The 24401-nt window shown below is 37.4% G+C and overlaps 3 protein-coding genes across 5 annotated transcripts in view; 2 read left to right on the top strand and 1 right to left on the bottom strand.

Moving 5' to 3' along the window:
• The window catches only part of LOC129763050 (serine/threonine-protein kinase S6KL), a 75367-nt gene that overhangs the window by 1749 nt on the left and 49217 nt on the right, over positions 1 to 24401 (top strand). The window contains exons 2-7 of the mRNA XM_055761796.1: positions 9378 to 9544; positions 9617 to 9860; positions 9939 to 10062; positions 10123 to 10221; positions 10284 to 10442; positions 12534 to 12622. Of these exons, the coding sequence (XP_055617771.1) occupies positions 9378 to 9544; positions 9617 to 9860; positions 9939 to 10062; positions 10123 to 10221; positions 10284 to 10442; positions 12534 to 12622 (882 nt within the window). The remainder of the gene's footprint in view (positions 1 to 9377; positions 9545 to 9616; positions 9861 to 9938; positions 10063 to 10122; positions 10222 to 10283; positions 10443 to 12533; positions 12623 to 24401) is intronic.
• Positions 10482 to 12395, top strand: LOC129763076 (autophagy-related protein 101). Its single transcript, XM_055761833.1, has one exon. It carries the CDS (start codon positions 10622 to 10624, stop codon positions 11276 to 11278), a length of 657 nt encoding a protein of 218 aa, XP_055617808.1. The 5' UTR covers positions 10482 to 10621; the 3' UTR covers positions 11279 to 12395.
• Positions 14744 to 23544, bottom strand: LOC129763056 (microtubule-associated protein futsch-like). 3 transcript variants are annotated; one of them, XM_055761814.1, is made up of 3 exons: positions 23400 to 23544; positions 23022 to 23151; positions 14744 to 16530 (listed from the first exon to the last, which is right to left on the bottom strand). In XM_055761814.1, the coding sequence occupies exon 3, from the start codon at positions 16527 to 16529 to the stop codon at positions 15579 to 15581; it is 951 nt and encodes a 316-aa protein (XP_055617789.1). In that variant the 5' UTR covers position 16530; positions 23022 to 23151; positions 23400 to 23544; the 3' UTR covers positions 14744 to 15578. The 3 variants fall into 3 exon arrangements, with proteins under 3 accessions (XP_055617789.1, XP_055617795.1, XP_055617783.1); XM_055761820.1 differs by having other exon boundaries at positions 23378 to 23520; XM_055761808.1 differs by lacking the exon at positions 23400 to 23544 and having other exon boundaries at positions 23022 to 23346.

The raw sequence follows: 24401 nt of genomic DNA, 5'->3' as shown, positions 1-24401 counted from the left end.
CGAGAAATGTTTCTATGATTTCCCTCCCTTCTCTAAAATGAAGAGGGGACCCTGTAAAAATAATACACATATTTCAATCAAACATATTTCAACCAAACATGACAATTGGAAATTTTCGGAAAACTCTGGAGGAAAATGAGAAAATTCAGAAAATTCAATTCACATATGTTCTACAATTACATAGTGACAAGCGTTGTTATTCCAATTGTTGTTTGCGCTAACGAAATTGTTTTTAATGTGATAAAACGCACTGCTATATTTTCTTCTAACTATAAAAATAAAAATGGATCGCCGAATGTGTTGTTAAGAGCAAAACTCTAGAAAGGGATTGTCCGATTTAGGGCTGTCTCTATTCTATCATATTTTCTGTATCAAACATTTATTCCATGTAACGGAGAAACATGTTATTTGCAAGTGGTTCTTGAACGAGAATTGTGTGTCAATATAATCTGATATTATAATGACGAGTTTCGGTAGAAGTATTAGGAATTTTATAGTAAAAGGTAATTTTAAAGGGTAGACTAGAAGATCAATCAATGATCAGATCTGCAATTGGACCCATGCATACGCGCTTAGTAAAAAAATGTGAACGTGATAACGAAAAATAAATGTTGGGCGGGACGCAGTTTGCCGGGTCAGCTAGTATAACATATTTATAGATTTTTGTGATTTCACCATTATTTATAGATATTTTTGCTTTGGAAAAAAGTTTTTATATCAATGAATAACAAACATTATTCATACACCTTTCATCTTTAGAATGTGATTTTCATACCACTGCGTTCAGCTGGTAAAGAGGTATTAATGCTGAAATCCTTGCACCCCAAACTTCATACACTCGTTTTCGAAATTTTTAACTTACACCCCAGTACAGATGCAAAAATGATGTGGTGCAAAAATACAGAAGCACTCTTCATCAGACGGCAAGAAAATCGTCGCGCTGGCTCCACCGCAGAAAATTTGTACCACTGTATGCGATATTTATCTTCCAATCTTCCTTTGTATCGAGCAAAACATCTGTGTCTGGTATCAGTATTGAGAAAGACTGCTGGAGCGAAACTGATAATGATAAATATGGTTTGAATTGTGAGGCTTTCATATTTCTCAGTTCATTCGTCTGAAGCATTGAAAAAGGCCAGTTTAAAAAACTAAACTAAACTCTCGGTCTTGACAAAGGCTATTGGGAAAAACTCGCTGCAATCTGGTCAATGAATTGAACGGGTGGAGTTTAAATTGCAACATTTCCTGTATCCACACTGTAGAACGAACGATGCAATTGCTATTTCAACGTGCTCTATTTCATGATTTGGTACCGCTACTGAAAGACATAAGGCCTGATTACGAACGTCACTTCACGGTTAAAACGAGGTGAATTGTATACATCGTTATTACTCCGGAATCCGGAAGAGTTCAGCCGTCGTAGCAATTTTGACGAACTCGGTGCTATTATGAATACCGCGATACATTTTGAATCTTGTCTTGCTTTTTAGGGAAGAAAAGATAAACAAACAGCAATTCACCCGCCTGGTGGCATTTTTAGAACGAAATCCTGACGTGTCTAGAGGATGTAATTTTTTTAAATTTGGTTTCGATAAATGCGCTATGGGATGTAGCTCCCGTAGGCCTATTGAAACATGGTGAAAGGTCCACTTCCGATTGTCCTGAATAAATAGAAATGTTTTGTTTTTATTTTTAGGATTAGACTAACAGATAGTTGCAACACCATAAAATGGCAATGGAGGCAACTAGCCCAAAGACGCTGTGTTAGTGTGAGAGAAACAATAATCAATAATCTCTTATCAGAAAGAACGATCATTATGATTGATTATGTATAATATTGATTTGTTGATATTTTGTGTATAAAATAATAACTGTAAAGTTTTTCCAACATTGCAGAGTTCGTTTTTGTAATTCAAACATTCGCAATTGGTGGACAAGACCAGATTCAGGACGATAGTTATAACGAATAAGGCCACTGGTTTTTTTCTTTTTACGTAATAGATATTTCCAACGATATTGTTTTGAAGACATACTTTTTGATATTTTTTGATATTTTTTATTAATTCGTTTATTTTTACAGGCTCAGTTACTTAAGTTTAAAGGAGCAGAATTATTAAATATAATTTTAAAACTATATATATATATATAAACAATTTCCTTACATCTATGCTTAGTGAGGTGGGAAACCGATTACTCGCGGTGTTCTCGAGTTTAGAAGGTGACATATTTTTAGGAGAAGGATGGGATATAAGGAAATCGTAACAATGTTGATGAACACTCAATTCTTAAATCTATTCGTATATCTATAGTGTATTTACGTTTCAACATAGTCTACTGTTTATAGCAAGGGGACGAATTACCCGCAAAGGAAGGAAAGGAGAGTATAAGGATGTAGGGACAATCACACACGAAGATCGATACCGATAGAGGCGAATGAACTGAAAAGTTTAAACCCTCTTAAAGCCAAAAAGAAGAAGAAGAAGAAGATCGATAGCTTTAAGGAAAACATATATATGGGACATGTAATCAAGGTCTAACCGAGCCAACACATCTCTCACCGGCACATTGGGCTGAAAGAAGACATACTTTGAATGAAAGAATATTAAAAACGGTTCATAAAAAAATATTCTAACCTTGACCTATACTAAATACTTCTCACTATTTTTTTATCTCATTTGTTTATTTTAGCCTCATTAGTATTGTAGCTGCAACAGAGCCGACTTTTAATCGTGTACATGTCACATGTTTATCATATCTATAATTAGCACATTACACAGTTGCCATTTTTCGGCGTTAGAGTATTCCCTTCTATACCATTGCATATGGTACACATTTACACAGTAGCCATTTAGGCGTAAGAGTTTTTCTTCTGGTCTTCCATTATCCAGTTAGACCGGACAGCGGAGACAGTTGATTGATCATTGTTGAGTTATTTATAGAACAGCAGCCCGATGTGTCTTGCAGAGCAGAGCAGTTGTATGGATGAATCGATCTTATTTCGACCGTGGATCGATCTCCATCGCTGATGATTGTTGTGTGGACGTAGTTATTACTACACTCGCTTTTTACTTATCGATCCCGCTGAAGAAATCTGGTTTTCCGTTAATGAGATTCACAAGGTTAATCGTTTTAACTAATAACATAGGCAATAGGACGTATGAATAAAAAAAAGTATTTACTTATTCTGCCCGTTTCCAAGTAAAGTAAACTTTCCTAGTATTTACTTGAATCCGTATGAATAAAAGTTTACTTTACTAATTTGATTTGCGAATTCGAACATAGTTTTTACTTTGTCAAACATCTATCAACTGATTGTTTAGGTTTCGTTTCAAAACGTTTTTTTGGACAAAGCGTGAATTAGCGATGAAAAAGGAATAGTGTCGACGTCTGGTGGCGACTTTCAATTAGGGACCATAGTTTGGGTCCCTATCTCGTTAGTGTAATACCTATCATATTAGAAGACACGAAGCCAGTTCTCAAATTTGAATGAAAATGTTCACATCATATTATTGATTCACTTAAAACACTTTTTTCCGACTTTTATTTAACCCTTTGTCTATACATTTCCAACATCATTACTGAAACTTTTCACTACAATATAAAGTTGTCTTCAAAAACAATATTCGTACAAGATTTTTTTACCACCTGCAAACAAAAGTGTTTTTCATTTGAACAGAATGCCAAATTGGTACGGAAAGGTTATTTTTCATTCATAATTTAAATTCTAAAAACGTGTTCATTTCGCCTGAAAATCAATCAATTTTTTTACGCTCCCCTAAACTAGTAAACGAAGCTCAATCCGCATTGATGGGGATTGTTAACTTGTTTAGCTTCAAGCGCAAGATAGCAGCATTAAACATAAATCGGATATGACATCAAAACGAATGATAGTGTTTTAAGATCCAAAGTATGCTCATGAGCATACTTGATAATAACGAAGTAAATACTTGGTGAATGCTGTTTTATTCATACGAAATCAGCTAAACATCCATTTTCGAAAAGTAAATACTTTGTTGTTTCTTTTATTCATACCAAACGTAGTAAAAACTTAATCTCACTGCTCGAATGAAGTAAAGTAAAGGTGAATTTTGTTTTTATTCATACGGCCTAATGTGAATGAATCACCATCAACTTTTCTAATAGATTTTTAAAAAACTATTAAACTATGTTCCATCACGCATTTTTGTATAATGACTTCTCACTATTCAAACGAGTAAAACAGAGCTAAGAACAAAAGTATGCGTGATATCGGTTATTGAACATAATAGTCATGTTTTATCTCTAGAGTAATTTATAGAAAGAGAAAATAAAATTACATTCCCATATTTTCAACAACTACATTATTCACGAGCAACCAAGTATTCCTCACCATCTTTCAACCCATCTTTTTTTGATTCAGCAAACTAAAGGCCCATTTTTTATACGTTGCTAGTAGTTAACCTGACAGGGAGCAGCTACTGGGCCGGTGAACTCGCTTGACAATTGGTTAACTCGCTCACAGTGTGAGCTGCTGACGAGAAACTAGATACTACTGCATTGGCTTACCAGGGGTGACAGTTGATTTTTCAAATGTCCATCAAATAGTCAGAAACAGCAATCAGGTCCGAATTTGACTGATCATTAATCCGAAATCGACTTCTCTATTGGCAGTTTTCGTCTCAGGTTTTCAGTTGCATTTAATTTATTTAGTTGCACAATTTTATCGCGAAATACACGCTGACCGTGCATAAAAATACTTTGTGTTGAATTTCTTCGAACTGAAGGTACTATCCGTAAAGGCAGAAACGCAAAAGGATTTGGTCCAGGAATGGGATACAAGGAAAAGGAGCAACAAATTAAATATTGAAGGAACTCGACGATGATGATCCTTTAGAGTACATAGCAGTGTTGTGAAAAATACCTGAATAAGTGGAAATACTGTTGGATTTCATTGGTCCAAAAATACAATACAATTCATGAGGGATGCTATACCTGCAAGAGTGAAATTAAAAAACGAGATTGATGTGCCTTTTTTTTCAAGAAAACTATCTCAAAAAGAAAGCGTGCCCCGCCAGTGTGCATAACAAAATAACAACGATTTCTTATAGAAACTTTGAGGGATTTAATTGTTTTTCCAATATTTTTGAAGTCTACAAATATCTTCGCATATTTTCAAATATCTTATAAAAAGAGACATTTCTTTACATTTGGCATTCCTGATTAGAACAGTAAATTCTGTTTTTGACGCTTTTAGGGATTCGAGTGCGAGTGAATTCAAAAAACTTTGAAGTAGCTCACAGGCCGTCACACATGACACTAACTGGCATGATGTGTTCACACGGTGTGAGTAGCTGCACTGCAGTAACTAACTAGACCGATTAGTATGCTTACTCGCACCGTCTGAGCCCGGCTTAATACATCAAGCAAATGAATCATGTGATGAGTCCGAATAGTTGGCATTGAAATACATAACGTTCAAACGTCCGAAATTATGCAACCGACATAACGTTCAAACGCCCGAAATTACGCAACCGACATCGATTCTCATAAACGAGAATGAACTCTTTCACTTCACGGAGTTTATTTTTACTTGAAACTGTCCGTGACACTGATGATAGACACAAATAGATCGAATGAAGTGTGAGTGAAGTGAGAGCGTATGTGGCAGTGATGTTTGTGATTAGGCCCATAGTCTTACGGCAAAAAATAGGTAAAGATTTTTTAGATATTCGCTATGGTTACACATACGAAATAGTTTAAAACAAAGCCATACCAGATAGTTCAACAGAAGAGTCCACCGGGCCACATGCAATCCGCGGACCGCGCGTTAAGTACAGCTGATCTAGAATGAAAGTAGCAGGAAATGTACAACCGAATTGTCAGCGTTTCGAAAACTTTTCCTTCGACACTAGTGACAATTCGAAAAACTCTTTCCCCCTTCTAAAGGGTATTTCAATTGGGACGCTACAAAAGTAGATCGAGAAGGACAGCAAGTGACGCCATATTTTTTTCCGTTCTCTTGACACTTCTCTTCAGTAAGGGGCCTGATCACGAACATCACTGCCACGTACGCTTTCACGTCACTTACATTTCACTTGATCTTTTTGTGGGCCTGATCACGAACATCACTGTCACAAACGCTTTCACGTCACTTACACTTCACTTAATCTTTGTGTGTCTATCATCATTGTCACGGACAGTTGCGTGTAAAAATAAACTCCGTGAAGTGAAAGAGTTCATTCCCGTTTATAAGAGCTCTGTCTTACTCGTTTGAATAGTGAGAAGTATTTAGTATAGGTCAACGTTGGAATCATTTTTTAAGAACCGTTTCTATAATTTTGATGAATAATATAGGGTTGGGGAAAAAGAAATGTCGTATTTCTGATCGAGATTTGACGCTTTATTTAACATACTTAAAATTATCCAATTTAAGTCAAATATGCGCCGTTTTGTTCGCAAACTTGTTGTCAGTTTTCGCAAGCCCCTTTTGAGGTCAACTTAGTATCACTAAGAGCGTTTTGCATGGACCGGAAGAGATGACAATCACTTGGAGCCAGGTCCGGACTATACGGTGGGTACAATAGGACATCCCATCCGAGCTCCCGTAGCTTCTGGCGGGTCATCAAAGATGTGTGAGGCCGAGCGTTGTCCTGGTGGAAAATAACACCATTCCTATTGATCATTTCTAACCGCTTCTGTTCAATCGTCTGCTTCAAACGGTCAAGCTGCTCACAGTAGAGAACCGAGTTGAGGGTCTGGCCATAGTTGAGCAGCTCATAGTGGATGATTCCCTTCCAATCCCACCAAACACACAGCAAAACCTTCCTGGCCGTTAATCCGGGCTTGGCGATGGTTTGGGCCGGCTCACCGCGCTTCGACCACGACTTTTTTCGCTTTAGGTTGTCGTACGTGATCCACTTTTCATCACCAGTCACCATCTCCTTCGAAAATGGGTCGTTTTTGTTCCGTTTCAGCAGTGCATCGCAGGCGTTGATTCGGTCTAAAAGATTTTTTTGCGTCAACTCGTGTGGCACCCATACATCCAGCTTTTTTTGGTATCCAATCTTCTGCAAATGGTTCCAAACGGTTTTATGGTCTATACCCAGTTCCTGGCCAATCGAGTGAGTGCTCACATGCCGGTCTACTTGGATGATTTCAACGATTATATCGGTTTCCAGAACGATTGGCCTACCAGTACGGGGTGTATCTTCGACAGCCACTACACCAGAACGAAATCGATCAAACCAACGCTGTGCTGTGCAAATCGTTACAGTATCGGGTCCATAAACTACACGATTTTTTTCGGCCGCCTTCGTTGCAGTTTTAACTCGCATGTAGTAAAAACGTAAAATATGGCGAATTTGGTGGACTACATCTGACAATCACAACACTGTCAAAACGACACTTGTAGCACAGATTGTCGTCTTTAAATAGCCGTATAGTATGATTCGATTCGATAAGTACATCACAAGATATGTTTAAGTGTTGCCATATATTGACAATATCGACATTTCTTTTTCCCCAACCCAATAATATCTTCTATATCTCAGAATAAACCCGAATTTATCCATCTCATTATCAGTATAATCATCATTCTCGTGTAATTTGATATACGGGACATGAGGTTTGATATAATTATTTAAACAGAAACTGGTCAGAAGCATTATTTTCATATGAAACATCTGATGAGTTTCAAGGAATTTGCCAACAACAGAAAATCATTCAGACTTTCTTTATACGGATATCAATATCATGGAAAAAGAACTGGAGAATCATTTAAAAATTATTAATTTAAAAATTTAAAATTCTTTCATTCAAAGTATGTCTTCAAAACAATATCGTTGAAAATATCTATTGCGTAAAAACAAAAGGTCAATGGCCTTATTCGATGTAGCTATCGTCCTGATCTTGTCCGCCAATTGCGAATGTTTGAATTACAAAAACCAGCTCTGCAATGTTGGAAAAACATTACATTTATTATTTTATATTCAAAACATAAACAAATCAATATTATACATTATCAATCATAATGATCCTTTTGGGTCAGTGGCCTTTATTGCCATTTTATGTGTTGCAAAAATGCCACCAAGCGGGTAAATTGCGGTTTGTTTATTTTTCCTTTTTTAAAGCAAGAAAAGATTCAAAATGTTAGCAAAAAAGCTAAACAAATCCGAAATTAAACTTACTCCATTCCGCGTGACAAGCTTTCACCACCAACACACAAGTGACAAATATACTTGTTTTTCCCCGTGACGTGACAGTATCGTGATATTCATAATAACACCGAGTTCATCAAAGTTGTCACGACAGGTGAACTCTTCCGGATTCTACTCACACGGTGGCAGTCGTAATAACGTTGTATACAATTCACTTCGTTTTCACCGTGAAGTGACGTTCGTGATCAGGCCCAAGGTTTGCCATTTCATAATGGAAAAATATACGATCCAACAGTGAGTCGAGATTATTAAAATTTACTACCGAAATTCGGAGTCAATGGTCTTAACTTTAAGAGAGATAAATTGTCGTCATAATCGTCTGCCAGACCGCAAATTGCGCTCCTAGTGGAAAAATTTGAATCCACATGCACAGTACAAAATGTTCCCGTGCTAGTGAGACAAAGAAGTGCCCGTGGTGTCGAGAATATTGCTGCCGTTAGCGCATCAATTTAGGAAGACCCAAATAAGTCTCACACGTCGTTCTCAAGCGTTGGGTATCTCTGTGACGTCGTTGTGGCGAATTTTGCGAAAAGATTGTGCCCTACATCCTTACAAGACCAAATTGACGCAAGAACTGAAGCCGCTTGGCCACCAGAAGCGTCGTATGTTCGTAGATTTAGCTGAGTAACAACTTGAAAATGATACGGATTTTCATCGAAAAATCATCTTTAGTGATGAGGCTGATGGGTTCGTCAATTAGCGAATATGCATTATTGGTCAGGCAGTAATCTACACGTACTCCATGCGTCACCATTGCATTCCGAAAAAAATGGATGATATGGACTTGGACAATTTCCTATGGGGCTACGTCAAGTCTATGATCTATGCCAACAAGCCAGCGACGATCGATGCGAAAATTGAATAAAGAATTTCATTGATATCCAAAACCGCTTTTGTTTTATTTAAAAAAACTTGTAGTGCTCATATTGAAAAACCCTTTAGTTCAATCTGTTTTTTTCACTTAAACTGTTTCTTTAAATTCGTAAAACATACTAGAGAACTGTAGACCGCACACTAATCGCTATAACAAGTCTCCAATTGGCTAGTATATTTAAAGCTTAAATTCTGTGAAATTTCTACGGTGTTATCAATCGAAACTACCACTGAAAACGGCTCACCTTGTGTGAGAAACCTTGGCAAGTGTATTAATGAATCAACACATGATCATTCCTTTACTCACAGATACAAAGATCAGCCAGCTTGGGTGATTTTTTCAACAGAATAAATGACAGCTTCATTCGGCTTTCTACTTCGCTCTCCTGCACTGCTCTGAGTCCTGTTTCTTCTTCCTCTGGACCCTCGGGTAATCATTGTCGAAGTCGTCCCTGGAGTCGCTTTTCAAGAAAGAGGTGAGCCAATTTAATGATTGAATTTAAACAAAATTAGATGATTTGATACAAATGTTTTCTTCTATTTCTCAGGTGGCATGAAGCTACACTCTCAAACAAATTTCAACTTTCAAAAGGTTGTTGGCCTGTAACAAACGTTGAGGCAATATTTTTACCTCAGATTCCGGTGGATTACCAGGCAGTGAGGGAATACACGTTCGAGGAACATATCGCCGACGGTGCATTTGGGAAGGTCTACAGGGTGATAGGGCAGACAGTTGCTTCTGGCGCGAATCCGGCTCAAGTATATGCGTTGAAAATCTTAAGCAAAGCACAGGTAGTCAATTCGAACATGAGCAACATGGCAACATGAGTAATGATGGAAAAAGTTTGATGGTGGTATTCTTCTTTGTAGATCATCAGTACTAATGCTCTCGCCCAACTCAAGGACGAGGTCAACATACAGACGGTGTGTGGGCACCATCCTTTTCTCGCTCGATGCATAAGTCACTGGCAGAATAAAAAACAAATATTTCTGCGTAAGTATTTCGTTGACATTCGTGAATAGTCATTTATATTATCTTATCCTTCCGTTGCAGTTTGTCAGTTTTATCCCAACGGAGAACTCTTTCAGAAGTTTAGCAGATTCCCTCATGAGCTTGTTCGTCTCTATGTAGCTGAAATCGCGCTAGCTCTTGGTCTGTACATGAACTCACAATTCTCTCAAACTCTATTTACAAGCCTTGTATATTCCCCACAGATTTCCTTCATCAAGCTGGAATCATTTATAGAGATTTGAAGCCGGAGAACATTCTGCTCGATTGGGACTATCACGTACGATTGATTGATTTTGGACTAAGCAAGTGGCTAAGCATTGGCACTCGAACACGTACATTGTGTGGGACGTTGCAGTTAATGGGTAAATCATCGTTTCAGTTCATTGTTTCTGTTTTTTTCGACGCGCCACTAGTTATTTTCTAATACCTACGATATTTCGGAACGTTTTCTCAATGCACCTGGTTTGTGCATTAAATGATTAAAAAAGGAAAAATTTAAATTGTGCTCGTGTGTACGAATATAAGTGTAGCTGCTGTCAAGATGAATGCTCGCTCTCAATCATTCGATCTGACGATGGAAGGTAGTCAGGTGGACGAAGCTGTCAGCAGTATCTTTCATACGATTCTTTTCCACCGAAGTCTTGGAAAGTTTTTGTACAGTGGTGAAGCAATGTATTCTGTGGGTAGTATTGGATTCTCGGATGTAGATTGTAACTTCTTCGACTACACCTATCTTAGCTGCACGTCCCCAAGGCTCGATGAAACCATAAAGAAAGAGATTGGAGCATTTAGCCGTCAGCTGCGTAGCAACGAAAGTTCTGGCACTGGACAGATTAGCTTGGAATTTTTTCAACGCAAGAGAGCACGCTGGACATTCATGACTGAATGTATTCCATGGGAAGTTTGGACCATTAGACTGGATCTAATAAACCTTACCAATGAGGACGATCATCAAATGTGTCGCGAGAGGGTCGGGGAAATGGTGATGGATAAAATTTTCTATATCACCGAGGCGATGAATCGTCATGACTATTTACCAAAGACACCTAACCAGACGGAGCTGGACTCGGTTTTTGACACATCTTATCCGGACGTTCAGCCGTATTTGTTCCAGTTCAAATTCTCTACGACTGGACCAAGCACTAACTCGGTTGGGAAAACAGTGAGAAAACTGTTCAAAGAAACCCTCTCGTTGTGACTGTTGACAGCAGCGATAATTGCAGTAGTCACTCTGGCAATTGGTCGAAGGATGTCTTGTGACAAGAAACTGATTTCATTGTTTTTTTGAATAGCGAATTCCAGAAATGATTACAATGCACAATGACCCTATTTCTGGCATGGTATAAGCTTATCGATATAATGCAGCAATTATTCGATTCAAAGTTTAATTTACATTCTGTGTATTCAACGATTACCGATTGTTTTACACAAACATTTCTTTTTATCATAATTTACGAAGTGTACACCTATATAAGTCAAATAGAAGAAAATTAATGCAACATAGTTTATTCACATACATTTTTGACTGATGTGGATTGTCCCGTGTTGCGCTTTTTCAATACATGAGACGATTTGAAAAAAAAAACATCACCAGCAATCCGATGCAAACCCCTGGACACGAAGCTTGCCTCAAAGCGTGTTTTCGTCAGTGCTTGAATTGTTTTCTAAGGTGTAGATGCTAGATTTTATTTTCATACGAATGTGTTTGAAGCTAATTAACATAATATCAGATTTTGAGGATGGCAAACCGAACGCGTTTCGTAGGTTTTTTACAGCAACATCTAATGTTATTACAAACAGCAATCTTAAGAGGAGTCGTGCGTCAGTCATGAAGCACTTTCTAGTTTCGGTAGCAATTATAGGAGCTTAAGTTTAGTTTAACATGGATGCAGTTGTGACACAGCGCGGTGTTGAAGAAGATTATTTTATAAGGGAACATTGTCAGGGAGTTGTAACGATAAGATGAGGATGAGAGGATAGACAGACTGGAAATGTGGAGCATGGCTGCTATCCCAGATGTTGGCTTTGAGAGACGTGATATGGAGGGAATAGTTTTTAAGGCATTCAAATATCGAATTCGTTCGTTTGTTTTTTTTATTTCAACTCACTGCTATATATGTAGAGATTGTAACGAAACGGATGTGTAATTTTAGAAAATGATTTATAGGATAGCACAACCATTAACGTTGCCGAATTTAAGTAGTAATTCGATATCAATGTCTGACGAAAGAGAAAACAAGACAAACCCAAATAGCAAATAAGGTCTTAAGAATGCTTGAGATGAGTAAAATAATAAAAGTTGATCTAAAACGTAATCATAGCGTTGATTATGAAAGAAAGGCCCTTGTTACATCATTTCACACAGTTTTCCGTTCTTTTTACAGGTAAGTAGAATAAAATTTGTTCGCGCTAATCATGGCTTTTTTTCTCTGTGTTGATCGCACCTTTTGCAGCACCCGAAATTTTAGCCGGTGAAACTTATGGTCATTCTGTTGACTGGTGGGCGCTTGGAGCTTTGGCTTGTAGGATGTGCACAGGATTTGTGAGTACATTTGTCATATAAATTGAACGTTGATAATTCTTTATTGTTCCGTCAGTCTCGTTATTTAAGGTGAAGGTGGAAGCTAGCCATTTCTTTCATCTCCCTTCCTAACCCCAGCAAATTGTATTGCAGAGGTCGGAGCACTGCCACGGCTGCCTATGCTTTCAAAAACCGTACACGGAAAAGTATTACATTCAATCAAAATGCTTCGGCCATCGAACAGAAGGGTTAAGGCTGTCCAACGTGATCGCAATTTCACTTTCAACGTTAATTTTCGAATCTAATACATAATCGAATCACAAAAAGCTATTTTTCTATTAATGAAAAAATGTTTTCTTGATATTCGATTATGAATAGGATTTGACAATAATTGTTGAAAAAAAAAATGGTCGACTATATATAATCGAGTCCGACCTGTATTTGAATTCTTATATGGTACAACATAGGGTCTATGGTGAAAAACGGACTTTTTCGTTTATTTTACACCATCCTCAAAAGCTTCGAGATAAAAATTTTAAAAAAATACTGAATCCGAGCCCGGATTCTAACCAAGGCAAATATTCAATACATACGAGAGCGGCTTATGCTTTCAAGTCATTCCATCGACAACATATAACGGCTCAAACTCGTAATCGTACCCCACCATGCAGATCTTTTTTCACTACGTTTGAAAATCGAAAACAAGCTTTCGAAACGTTCTATTTAGATCATTTAAATATACACTTCATTTTAAAGCATAAACCTTCAGCTTTTGGAATATTTAGCGAACATATTGTTATCTTGGTTTTTGTAGATGTAGTGGACAAAGATATCGCGAAAAAAAATAAAAAATCGATTTCTTTCTGTTTTACCAGAAATATTGTGAATTTACAATTTTTTTTGCTAATCAGCTTAATAGCAAATTTGATTAACCTTACCAACCAGCTTTCATTCAGTTCTTATAACGTTCATGTAGAGCCTTTCCATACAGAGATATCTTTGTCTGAATGAAAAATTACCCCTGGTGATAAATAATTTAAAAAAAGTTATCGCACTGCAAATCGAAACCTAGTTTTGGAAACTTAAATAAATTATGTACAAGTTCAATTCGTTACTTAGACGAAAACAATTTTTAAAAAGTGCCACACATATTAATTAGAAAGTTTAACAATCATCGGATTTTGAATAACCCCAACGATCTGCCTATTCACGACAAAGCATCGATGAATCCGCGGATGATGCGAGGTTTGTTCAAGGGCTGGTTTTTCAATCCACTTGTCGGATAATACATTTTTTTTAAGTCTGATTAAGCCATCCTTAAAGTCGTTCTTGATTTCAATAAACTCTAGAAACTTTGCAGTGCAGAGAAATTACGAACGAGTGATGGAGCCATATTTAGTTTTGCCTCCTAACTCCACCAATCGATCCGTATTACAAGAAAGTCTGAAGAACATTGCGAATAAATCAACCAACTGGATAAATGAAGAAGAAGACGCCCAACCCATCAACTTATTTTCCTCTTGCACTTTGAACAAGATGATGAAGAAATCCTCAGATTTTTGGCATCAGTTGGTCCGGAATATGAAAATCTCAATGAAAATGTTGTGATTAAGGACGATGAAGAGCAAGTTGGTTTCTAAATGCGCAGTATACTTTGCGAAAGATCAACCTGGATAACATTGCATGTAGAAAAATTCGAGAAATGGTATGATAACATCATCAGAGAAGGTTATGTTTCCATTTATCATTTTTATGAATTGGTTTGCTTGAAGTCAAACATTCTCAAGGGAAAATGTTTTATTTTTTTGGATTTGATAAATGGTATTGATTTTGGTTTCAAGGTGTTTCTTTTAATTTTTTTTTAGGTTATTTATCTATTTACCTTTAATCAATTGTATGAAGGAAAAATGACGGGAAAAGTTGGCTTCATCTACTAGTTGCATTTTATCACCATTATTTACTAACCATACTTAAACAACAACAAAATAAAATAAACTGAGCCATATTTTTGAATTCTTTTTTATGCTTTGATATAACGTACAATTTGATACAACGTACAGTTTTGAAAGTGAAATGTACGTTATATCGAAGTTTCCCTGTATATCCAATATACATTATATATCTACGTGAGTCAAAGACAACTTTTGATTGAAACCCGATTTGTAAATAAATTATGCTTTATTTAATTCTCATACACGTTGTTCCTAAAATTGTTTCACATGTGGTCATATAAATGTGAGAGCTCACGAGGAATTTCAAAACTTCTTAATCAGCATTTGCTTACTTGTAATACCCTATTGTTGCCAAAATTTTGTTCTATTCGGTTTGTTTTCTATTTCACATTCTACGTGCCTACAACAACTGCAACGCTATCAGTTGTTTTCTTAACATGACTCTTGTATGGTTGAAACTCACAAGCCTTCATATGTCTTAGATTATGATTTGCTTCATTTTACACTTATGATTGTTAAGTTTGCTGCATTTCACTAGTCTAATGCTGTACCCTAATGTCACGATATTATTGTGTACGCCTTTGCCTCAATTTATGCAGTTAAAATTGCTTTTGCTTTAAATTAAACTCGTCTGCTTTCATTCTATTGTGTTTACATTGCTAAGAATTGCAGATGAAGATTGCGCGGTGTAAACTAAATTGCCTCATTTTGTTTGAATAATGAATTTTTCCTAACGTTAATCTACAGACGCTAACAACACTACTCACGGCGATAATTTGTTACGTTCATAGAACTCGTTGTACCTAATTTGGAATGTTCATCTGTTCAATAAATCTTTTTGGGGACCAGATTACAATTAAAACTCAACTCCATTATAAAAAGTTGAAGTGTTATAAACAGAAGGTTCGTTTGAGTGTTTAATAGACCTTCTAGCGATGTGATGGGACAGAAAGATGGTGTTATGGTCGGTTGGCACATTCTTTTCCACTCAGATTCAATGAGTTGGCAATAATACAAAGAAGTATTTAAGGCTTTTCATCTGATTCTTGACTTTCTTTGCTTTCTTCTGAGCTGTCCGATTTTGGTTTTGCAGTAGCAGCAATGACTGTAACAGCAGGAACGGTAGTGGCATCTGTCTTAGTTTCCACTGTGGTGGTGGCAGCAACGACTTCCTGTTCGACCTTCTTTTCAGCTGCTGTATCGAGAGTAGATGCAGCTTCATTTATTTCTTCTGCTGGTGTAGCTTTTTCTTCAGGGACTTCTACGGCCTTCTCCTTAATATCAGCAACAACTGCTGCCACGGTCGCAGCGTCGACAGTCTCTCCTTCAACCTTGCTAACGACTTCCTTTTTTTCTTCTTCCTCCGCGATTGTGCGAATAGCACGAGAAGTTTCATCGGCAGCAACAGCAGCGGGTTCTACGGCATCGGCAATCTTGATGGTATCTTCCTTAGCCTCGCTTGATTTCAGCTGAACCGTATTATCTTTATCGTCGCTTGAATCGAGTTGAGCTGTGTCTTCCTTAACTTCATTTACTTTTAGCTGAACTGTCTCTTCTTTCAATTCAGATACCGGTGCTGCAGCAACCGCTTCGGAGGCTTCAGCAGCAATACCCGCTAATCCTGCTTGAACATCTGGTACAACCAGAGCATCTTCTTTCTTTGTTTCGTCAGCAGCTATTTCAACCTTTGCTTCGGGGGCGGGATCGGCAGAAACGACTGTCGTAGCTGGCAGTTCCGTTGTTCGTTCGCTGTCAGACTCTGTTGTTGCGGGTGCGGACTTTTCTTCGGATGGGGTATCTTCTTTGCGAGACTCTGCCTCTGCTGGTACTGCTTCTACCGGTGCCACTTCTGTCGGAGCTGTCTCCACTGGAAGCGCTGCTGGCTCTTCATGCTTCGTATCCTCGATGGCCTGTGGCAGAGGTGAGGTATACGCAATTGCGAATAGCGTCAAGAAGAGTGCGATTTGTAGTTTCATGCTAAAAGAAGGAGAAAATGTTAACGGTTAGATTCGGTGTGGAAATAAAAAGAATTATTTTTTCAACTATTGGCTCTGACTTTTCAGTTTTCCAATCCGCGTTTGAGCTGCTTACGATCTGCCCAAGGATTATTCTATCGACCTTCTCGATAATTTTCCAAGAGGCGATTCATGATAGAATGATATCAACTCAGTTGTTTTTGGATTGGTTTTGGATTCTTGAAGTTGGTAAAATGATAATAACTTCATGTCGATTGAAGTTCAACGTGTCAACGTGTCAAGGAATGCAACTCGCTGAAGACATATGCTCGAATGCTGGTTTGGAAAACAATTTGTCAATGTGATATGAAATCATCTCTTTTTTTCACTCTCGAAAATTTGAATGGTGAAATTTACGTGAAGGAATATCTCCAAGGTGTCATTCTCAACTGAGCATAGTCAGCGGACTATGAAGAAGGTCGCCTTCGTATTGGAAATGAGTTTTGGCTTCTTCCAACAGTTTCTCCGTCAACATGACTCAACAGTCAGTCGGGCTTTCAGTTGCTATCTCACTCTACGACTCGACTATCGCATTTCATTCTTCTCCGTCAAATGGATTTCAATGCATATTGAAGTGACTCCCCCCAAATTGAATTCGTTTCTCTTCCATGTATCATTTCTGTATGTATCGATGTTTGAGTTCAACGTTGTTTGACATATACTACAGCTGAGCTACTCACACATATAAAATAACATACAGTGTTGTGTTCAGAAACACTGATAAATTTGTGAATGGTATAATTACTTATTTGCATCAGAAATCAAGTTTTCGTTTCATCAAACGGAAAGCTTCACCGAACAGCAGAATACGGACCGTTTTCAAATGTCGATTCTTTTTTTCAGCAAAGCAAAGTTTCTTAAACTTCAATAAACCAGATCTTCTTCAAGTATGGCGCGGCTCGATATTAGAATTTGTTCCATCGTTTAACCCCTTTCCAGGATTTTGTATTAGGTGCACAACTAATTTCCCGATGTTTTTCATTAGATGAGAACAGAAGTGCTGGTCGATTTCGACATTTCCGGAACGTCAAGAATCTTTGAAAAATATAAAACAAATCGCTTTGACACATCAGGGATTTTGTTTTGGTGCCATATACCTTTGATTGTGTGAAAATGTCCGATTTCGGAACAAACAATCGTCATTTGCGCGATGTGTTGATTTTCTTCTTTAATTCGAAGAAAATGGCGGCTGAAGCATATCGAGAGCTCCAAAAAGTTTACGGAGATGCTTCTCTAAGTGAAACAACTTGCAATGAGTGGTTCCGTCGCATCGTGAGTGAGGGACAAAAAAAAATGAATTGAACGGGTTGCTCGATAAGGATCCGTGCCAAACACAAGAAGCGTTTGTTTCATATTTACGAGTTACCCGCCAATCCATTTCCAAGCGATTACATGTGTTGATGTTCAAAGCAAGGATCCGTGATACCTCGTGGATTGCAGCCAACGGATGTTAGGCGTCGTTCCTTCGTCTGTGAACAACTGTTTCAGTGGAGAAAAGGAAGGGTTTCCTATATCGCATCGTGTCTAGTGATGAAGATTCTTTGCAGAAAGGAGAAAAAACTGAAAAACATATGGGGCTACCCGGTCATGCTTCTAACAGATGGCCTGTTTGGTCAAATATTCAAGCTGCGGATGATATTTTTGTAACTTGGTCGGTGTTATTTATTATGAGCTGTTGAAACCGAACGAAACAATATTAAATTCAACTAATACGATTAAGCAGAACACGGCATGAAGAACGGCCACAATTCGAGCAGAGGAGCGGAAAGTGATTTTACAACATGTCAGCGCTTGGCCTCCTGTTGCCAAATCTTTTAAAAATTACTTGGCACATGGCCTAGCTGATCGACAGCTCCGCTCATATGGAGTAGTCAAAAATATCGTGGATAGCTTTAAAAGACGAACGCTCCCACCGTAACAGCATTGGAGCGCTGCTAATGAAATGGAAAAAAGTTGTGCCTAACGATGAGCAATATTTGAATAATTATTCATTTGTAACTATTTTTTCATAATAAAGGTACATCTTCATAAAACAGCGGGAATTTAGTTGCGCAACTAATAAATCAAATCTCATTTCTACGAGGGCGGTCCGATAAGTACTCAGCCTCATCGACCGATGGTGTCAGTATCGCAAGAGAGATTACTATCGTGTAGTACATTCTCGTTAACGACTACTGTCTAAATTTCAGCCGAATCGGACTCGTAGTTTTGTTTTGACCGTGTGTGGAAGCGGGCTTGTCCGCGGATTTTAGAGAAATAGAAAAAAGAGCAATATCGGTCGGTGATTCGATTCTTGTTCTTGGAAGGGAAATCGCGTAGCGAAATCAAAGAGCGCCTAGATGCTGTATACGGTGACTCCTCTCCTTTGATGGCGACTTCAAAAATTTGTTTAACGAGTTTCAACGTGGTCGCACGTTGGTTTTTGATGAGTCACGTCCAGGTGCCCCGGATACCACGGAGGATAACGTGATAAAAATCCACGATCTCGTATTGGCAGACCGCCGATTGAAGGTGCTCGAGATAGCTGAAACAGTAGGCATATCAAAAGACCGCGTGGGTCATATCCTGCATGAAATTTTGGGCATGAGAAAGTTGTCGGCGCGATGGGTTCCGCGTTTGCTCACTCCGGACAACAAGCGCAACCGTGAGACCACTTCAGAGCAGTGTTTGACGCTGTTTAAGCGCAATCCGAAGGAGTTTCTGCGTCGTTTCATGACCGTCGGCGAAACATGGCTCAAATGGTACGTACCAGAGAACAGTCGAAACAGTGGACTTCACTTACAGTTTCGCTGCATCAAATTGTTCCTCTTCTTTAGACGAACCGAACTTTACTGCACAATACACGAAAAGTTTGCTTAATCAGCGGGAAAAACCTCAAAACCACGATCGGAAAACTCACATTTTTTGACAATCAAAAAGTTTTTTTTGTTTATGCTACCGTTTCCTTCCACCTGTCGAATTTTACCAATGTTTTTTTACGTTAGTTACATACGGTTCAATGTTAAAAAAATGACAATTAAAAAAATCCAAGTTGAGCCGTATTTTTTGAGATAAAGGGGTGGTCCAAATCACCCCGTATGTCCAACTCACCCCGTGTTACCCTAATCCACTTGTAACACAGATAATGTTGATAGGATCGCAAAGAATTATGAAATTGAATTGAGAAGTCAAGCACTCAGGAAGGGACTGAATGAGTGCGGTCTCCGATTTTTCAAAGCCAACTGATTGTCTGAAAAATCAAATTAACTTTTTTTTCCTTAAAATGATTTCAAAAATTTATAACATTCAAACTACTGGACCGATCTAGATGATCGATATATTAAATTGAAGCCAATGAGCAAGAGTGTTTAAAAGTCTTTAAAAAATCATGACTCAAACGAAAAAAAAACACCTCACTGATTTATGGATTGCTGTATAAAGAAAAATCAGGAAAATATTAAAAAAGAGACTTTGGCCTCGAAACCATGTAAACTATAAAAAAAACAAGTACGATCAATAATTACGAAATTAATCCATTTTTATTGGATGTGCAATATTTTTTTCAAAACAGATTAGCTAATTGGGTTTAATTTAATATGTCGATCACTAGAATCGGTCCATTAGTTCAAGAGTTATAAGTTTATGAAAAAAAGTCATTTTTGAAAAAAAAAATGGGAAAACATTGTTTTTTTCGGTCCGTTGATCAAATTTGAAAAATTATAACGACTCTCTGATTTTTGGATATGTTCTGTAGAAAAGCCTTCAACAAATATATAGCGCTCTTGATCCCTAAACCATATAAATCTTACATAATCATTGGAACGATGTTGAGGTGCATATCAACATGGAAAACCCCAAAATATGACCGATCTTCAGGAGGTTGTCAGGTTGGTCAGGTAAGGTTGCCTAAAATTATATAATCCCTAACCAAAGATGGCAACGTTGAGCGCCTACCGCAGCGAATGGTAGCAAGAATAATCCTCTATTAACTACAAATAAAAGCATAGAAATATTGAATTATGGTTTTTTTCCTTCACCAAAATTATCTTGTACAAATGTGGCCTAACAATATTTGGGCTTTTTTTTAGCAAAACTTTGTTACATATGTTTTGGGTATTGAATGAATGTTTTTTTCTTTATTTGATACAAACATGGATTGTGTTTATTATAGGGGCATCACTGTATGTATGGTATAACTTTTAATAATATTATGATGAATTCCATATGAATTCTATCAGTTAGAGAAACAAAAATATGTGGGAATGAGTCACTTCCTACTGAACAATTTTTTAACAACTGGTGTGTAATTGAATGCAGGGTTTGTATCTGCATAAAACTATAGCGACTGCGATGTGCAACTGTGTGTCTCGCAGTTGTGTAGTTCGGTTTCGATGCGAATATAATGTAAGATTCGATGGTATAGGATGCAAAAATCGTGTAGAATGCACCTCGTCGGCTGCATGGGATGGGTTTACATAACAAACCAGTGAAAACGATGAGTACGATAATGGTTTTAATTACAATTATCTTTTCTCTTCGAGTACGAATGGCGCGAAGGTCTCTGGATGCTATGAATAAAACAATAGGTCAAGGCTGGCTTTATTTACGATATTGAAATAGTGCCTTTTTTCCAATACCTCTTACCATCGAATCGAAATCGTCTTATGAAATATGAAGTAACGCCAATTGACCGATTGCGACTTGGTTATTTTTTTCCGTCGTAATATTGTAAAAACGACGGCGTTCATATTGGGATATAACTGCTTTCAAAATTGTACAGGGTTTAATTTTTGTGCTCTACACTCAGCGTCTGAATCAAGTTAATAAAGAAGATTTAAAAGTTCTATAAATCGGAACTCCTTAAAGATTTTAAGAACTCCGAAATTTCGAATTTGATCGATTCTGAATTCCCCAATGTTTGCATTGATTGTGATTTTTTTTAGCATGATGAAAGTTAATTCAAACTAACTTGAATGAAAATGCGAATAATTCGAAAGATGTGTAAAAATACTTCTACCATTTGAATGTAAAAATCTTCGCCGGCTTCAATTGCTTGGATGAATTAAAGAATGAAATAGTTTTTTCAGAGGGCAAAAAACCCGCACTAATGCTAGAAAAGAATTCCACGGAAGGTTGAGTCTCAAATTTGAGCAGTTTACTCTATCTCATCACTATTCGTTTTCTTCTGCTAATGATGTTATACCGGACTACGAAGGTGTGCAAGAATTGAACGCGAGGGCCTTGAATTGTTACATTGCAAATATTTTTGTCTATCTGTTTTAATCATTTCTGTGCAATTTCTTAGCGCGCTGTTCTGGGCACTGAGTCGGCGCTGGGAAATAATAGCTCCATTTTATTTTACACGCATCGTGAAGGAAGGAAGGTATTGAATTAGAGAGACTTTAAACTCTGAGAGTTCATTCGTCTCTTGACGCATCGTGAGTGCCATTGACATCTGAAAAAGCGATCACGATTGATAGTGTCGTTCTCATACCTTGTTATTCTTGCCTTCGCATTGATTAGTACATCCGGATGTCTTGAATCTACCAATTAATTAACGAGCAAAAGAAAATATTATCGCCTAACCTAATTATAATGATAATATCAGAAGCTTATTTTCAATTTTAAATAGATAGAAAATCTATTTGTCAGAAATGCGAAATAAATTACATCTTGTTCGATTTAATGCAAGCGATTCAAGAATCTCATAAAAATTGCAAACCCTCGAGAGCATTTCAATTGTATGAAATGCATGAAATAAAATGAAGGTATGCAAACCGAAAGGCTAAGGTAAAGTTCAATTGCCTGTTATGTACAACTAGTTCTGCACACAGGTAGTCACGAGAACGCTTACAAAAGAGTGTAAATGCTAACAACCTGCTGGCTGCATACATTATGCTTTTGCGAAGCATATCTGCCCTACCCTCTCGTGACATCAATAAACGTGAGAAGGTGTTTTGCTACTTATGCGGGTTGATCTAAGAATTGACATTTGTGTCATTGAACAGGTCGTTTTTGATCTGTATAAATTTTGTTTATAAATATTTCTTGTTTGGGATACGCTTGTTATCCAGAAACTCCATAATTAAGTTTCTATATTACGATTAGACGCATAATAATTCAGAAAATGCACTTATTCAACTCAGAAATGATTCCATAACCAGACATTTTCAGACCGATAAAATAAATTTTCAGACTGAAAGAATGAATATTTTGTTAGTTTTTTATTTGATTTATTCTCGTATATTGTATCGAGGATTGCGCAACACAATATAACTGTTCTACGTGTACGTAGAATATATCTTCCAACGAAAACCACGTTTAAGGTTGCAGTTCGAGTCTTGGAAAAAATCGTTACCCAGTCACTGAATAAACTTTGAAAATTATAAAATTATGAAAAAAAATTCTATGACCATTTCATGATCAAACTAACTAACAACGAAACGAATCACTGAACACGGTTTTCACACTCACCTGATTTTTGTTCGTGCCTTTTTTCACGAAATGAGAATAATGATCACAATGCCGGTAATATACGTGAACTTTATTATTTACGCCGCTAATCCTTTAGATGCGTTCCGCCAGTACTCCAAATCACCGATTACTGTTGTAGGTTTTAAAATTTTTCGAAAAGAAACAAAAATAAAATATTAATCACTAATTCACTCGAATAACTTTCACTTCATGGAATTTTTTTCGTAATCATTTCACGGAAACAAATATTCCCGATAACGCTCTATCACGGCTCTATCGGCACTGATATATTATTTCCAGGAATGTTTCCCTAATACTAGAACATAAATAATTCACAGCAAAAAAAAATCTTAGACCTATGAGAAGCGCAAAAATCACCTTCTGACCGCCTTGATAACGAGGAAGAATTTGACGAGTATTCCACTGCTCTTGGCTGCTTTTATAGGTCCAGTGCCTTCTTACTGCCCGAGTCGAAAAGTGCAATCATCTGCCGCCCATGTTGAACCTACAATTTATGGGAGGTTGGTGCCGGTCTCCTCTCTTTCAGTGGAAAGTTTTGATCTTCTGCGCTGTGTTTTGGTTTCCACCCAGTAGCATAAACGGGGAGTTGTGCTCTCTGAGCAGTGTCGTTCTACCTGGCAGTGGTGTTAGATTATTTTTCGCTTCTACTATTATACTTTTGTCACATTTTTCTAGTGTAACTAAAATATTTGGTACATTACTCTGAAGTGAAGTAATCTTAGCAGCTCATTTGATAAAATGAACACAAATGAATAAAAACTGACTTTTTTTCAGCATGGTCTTTGAATATTAAGTGGTAATGTAAAAATTTACATGAAGTACAATAATACGTGTTTATTTTTGTTAGGTGTCTAAACTATTCCATGTCTATAATAACCTATCAGGTTCACTCAAGATCTCCCAGATCGCTGTGTAGCTGTGTAGCATTGTCTTTTCTTCGTATAGACGGGGAGAAACTTCTCGTAATTCCACAAAAAAAGAGATACAGATATCAAATCACGTTTTTTAAGTGAACATTTTACATGGTCATCAAAAAAAAAATTACATATTCATCAAACTCGTCTTTCATTTGGTCCATTGGTTGACGTACTGTATCGCGAGTTGCGCTTTCTTGTTGAAATCACATGACTGTCAGATTCAATGGTTACATTTGCGTTTGCTGCATTAACGACCATGTTTATCTTAGGGAAAAATACAGACCTATGATTCCGTGGGTCCATAAATCACACCAAACAATGCGTTCTTCTGTGTACATTGGCAGTTCTTGCATTGCCTGTGACTGCTTCTCACATCAGATGTTTGTGGGTGTATTCATTCAATCAGAAATGAGCAACGTTGCTGAACGCAATAAAATGATCT

The sequence above is a fragment of the Toxorhynchites rutilus genome, chromosome 1, assembly GCF_029784135.1.
Source record: "Toxorhynchites rutilus septentrionalis strain SRP chromosome 1, ASM2978413v1, whole genome shotgun sequence".
NCBI classification, from domain to species: Eukaryota; Metazoa; Arthropoda; class Insecta; order Diptera; family Culicidae; genus Toxorhynchites; species Toxorhynchites rutilus.
Note: the sequence above shows the minus strand (reverse complement) of the source record. Positions and strands in the feature narration are given on the sequence as shown.

What these genes read in the sequence shown, in the direction of transcription:
- LOC129763076 (XM_055761833.1), top strand. Translation starts at nt 10,622, where the DNA reads ATGAATGCTCGCTCTCAATCATTCGATCTGACGATGGAAGGTAGTCAG.
- LOC129763056 (XM_055761814.1), bottom strand. Translation starts at nt 16,529, where the DNA reads ATGAAACTACAAATCGCACTCTTCTTGACGCTATTCGCAATTGCGTAT.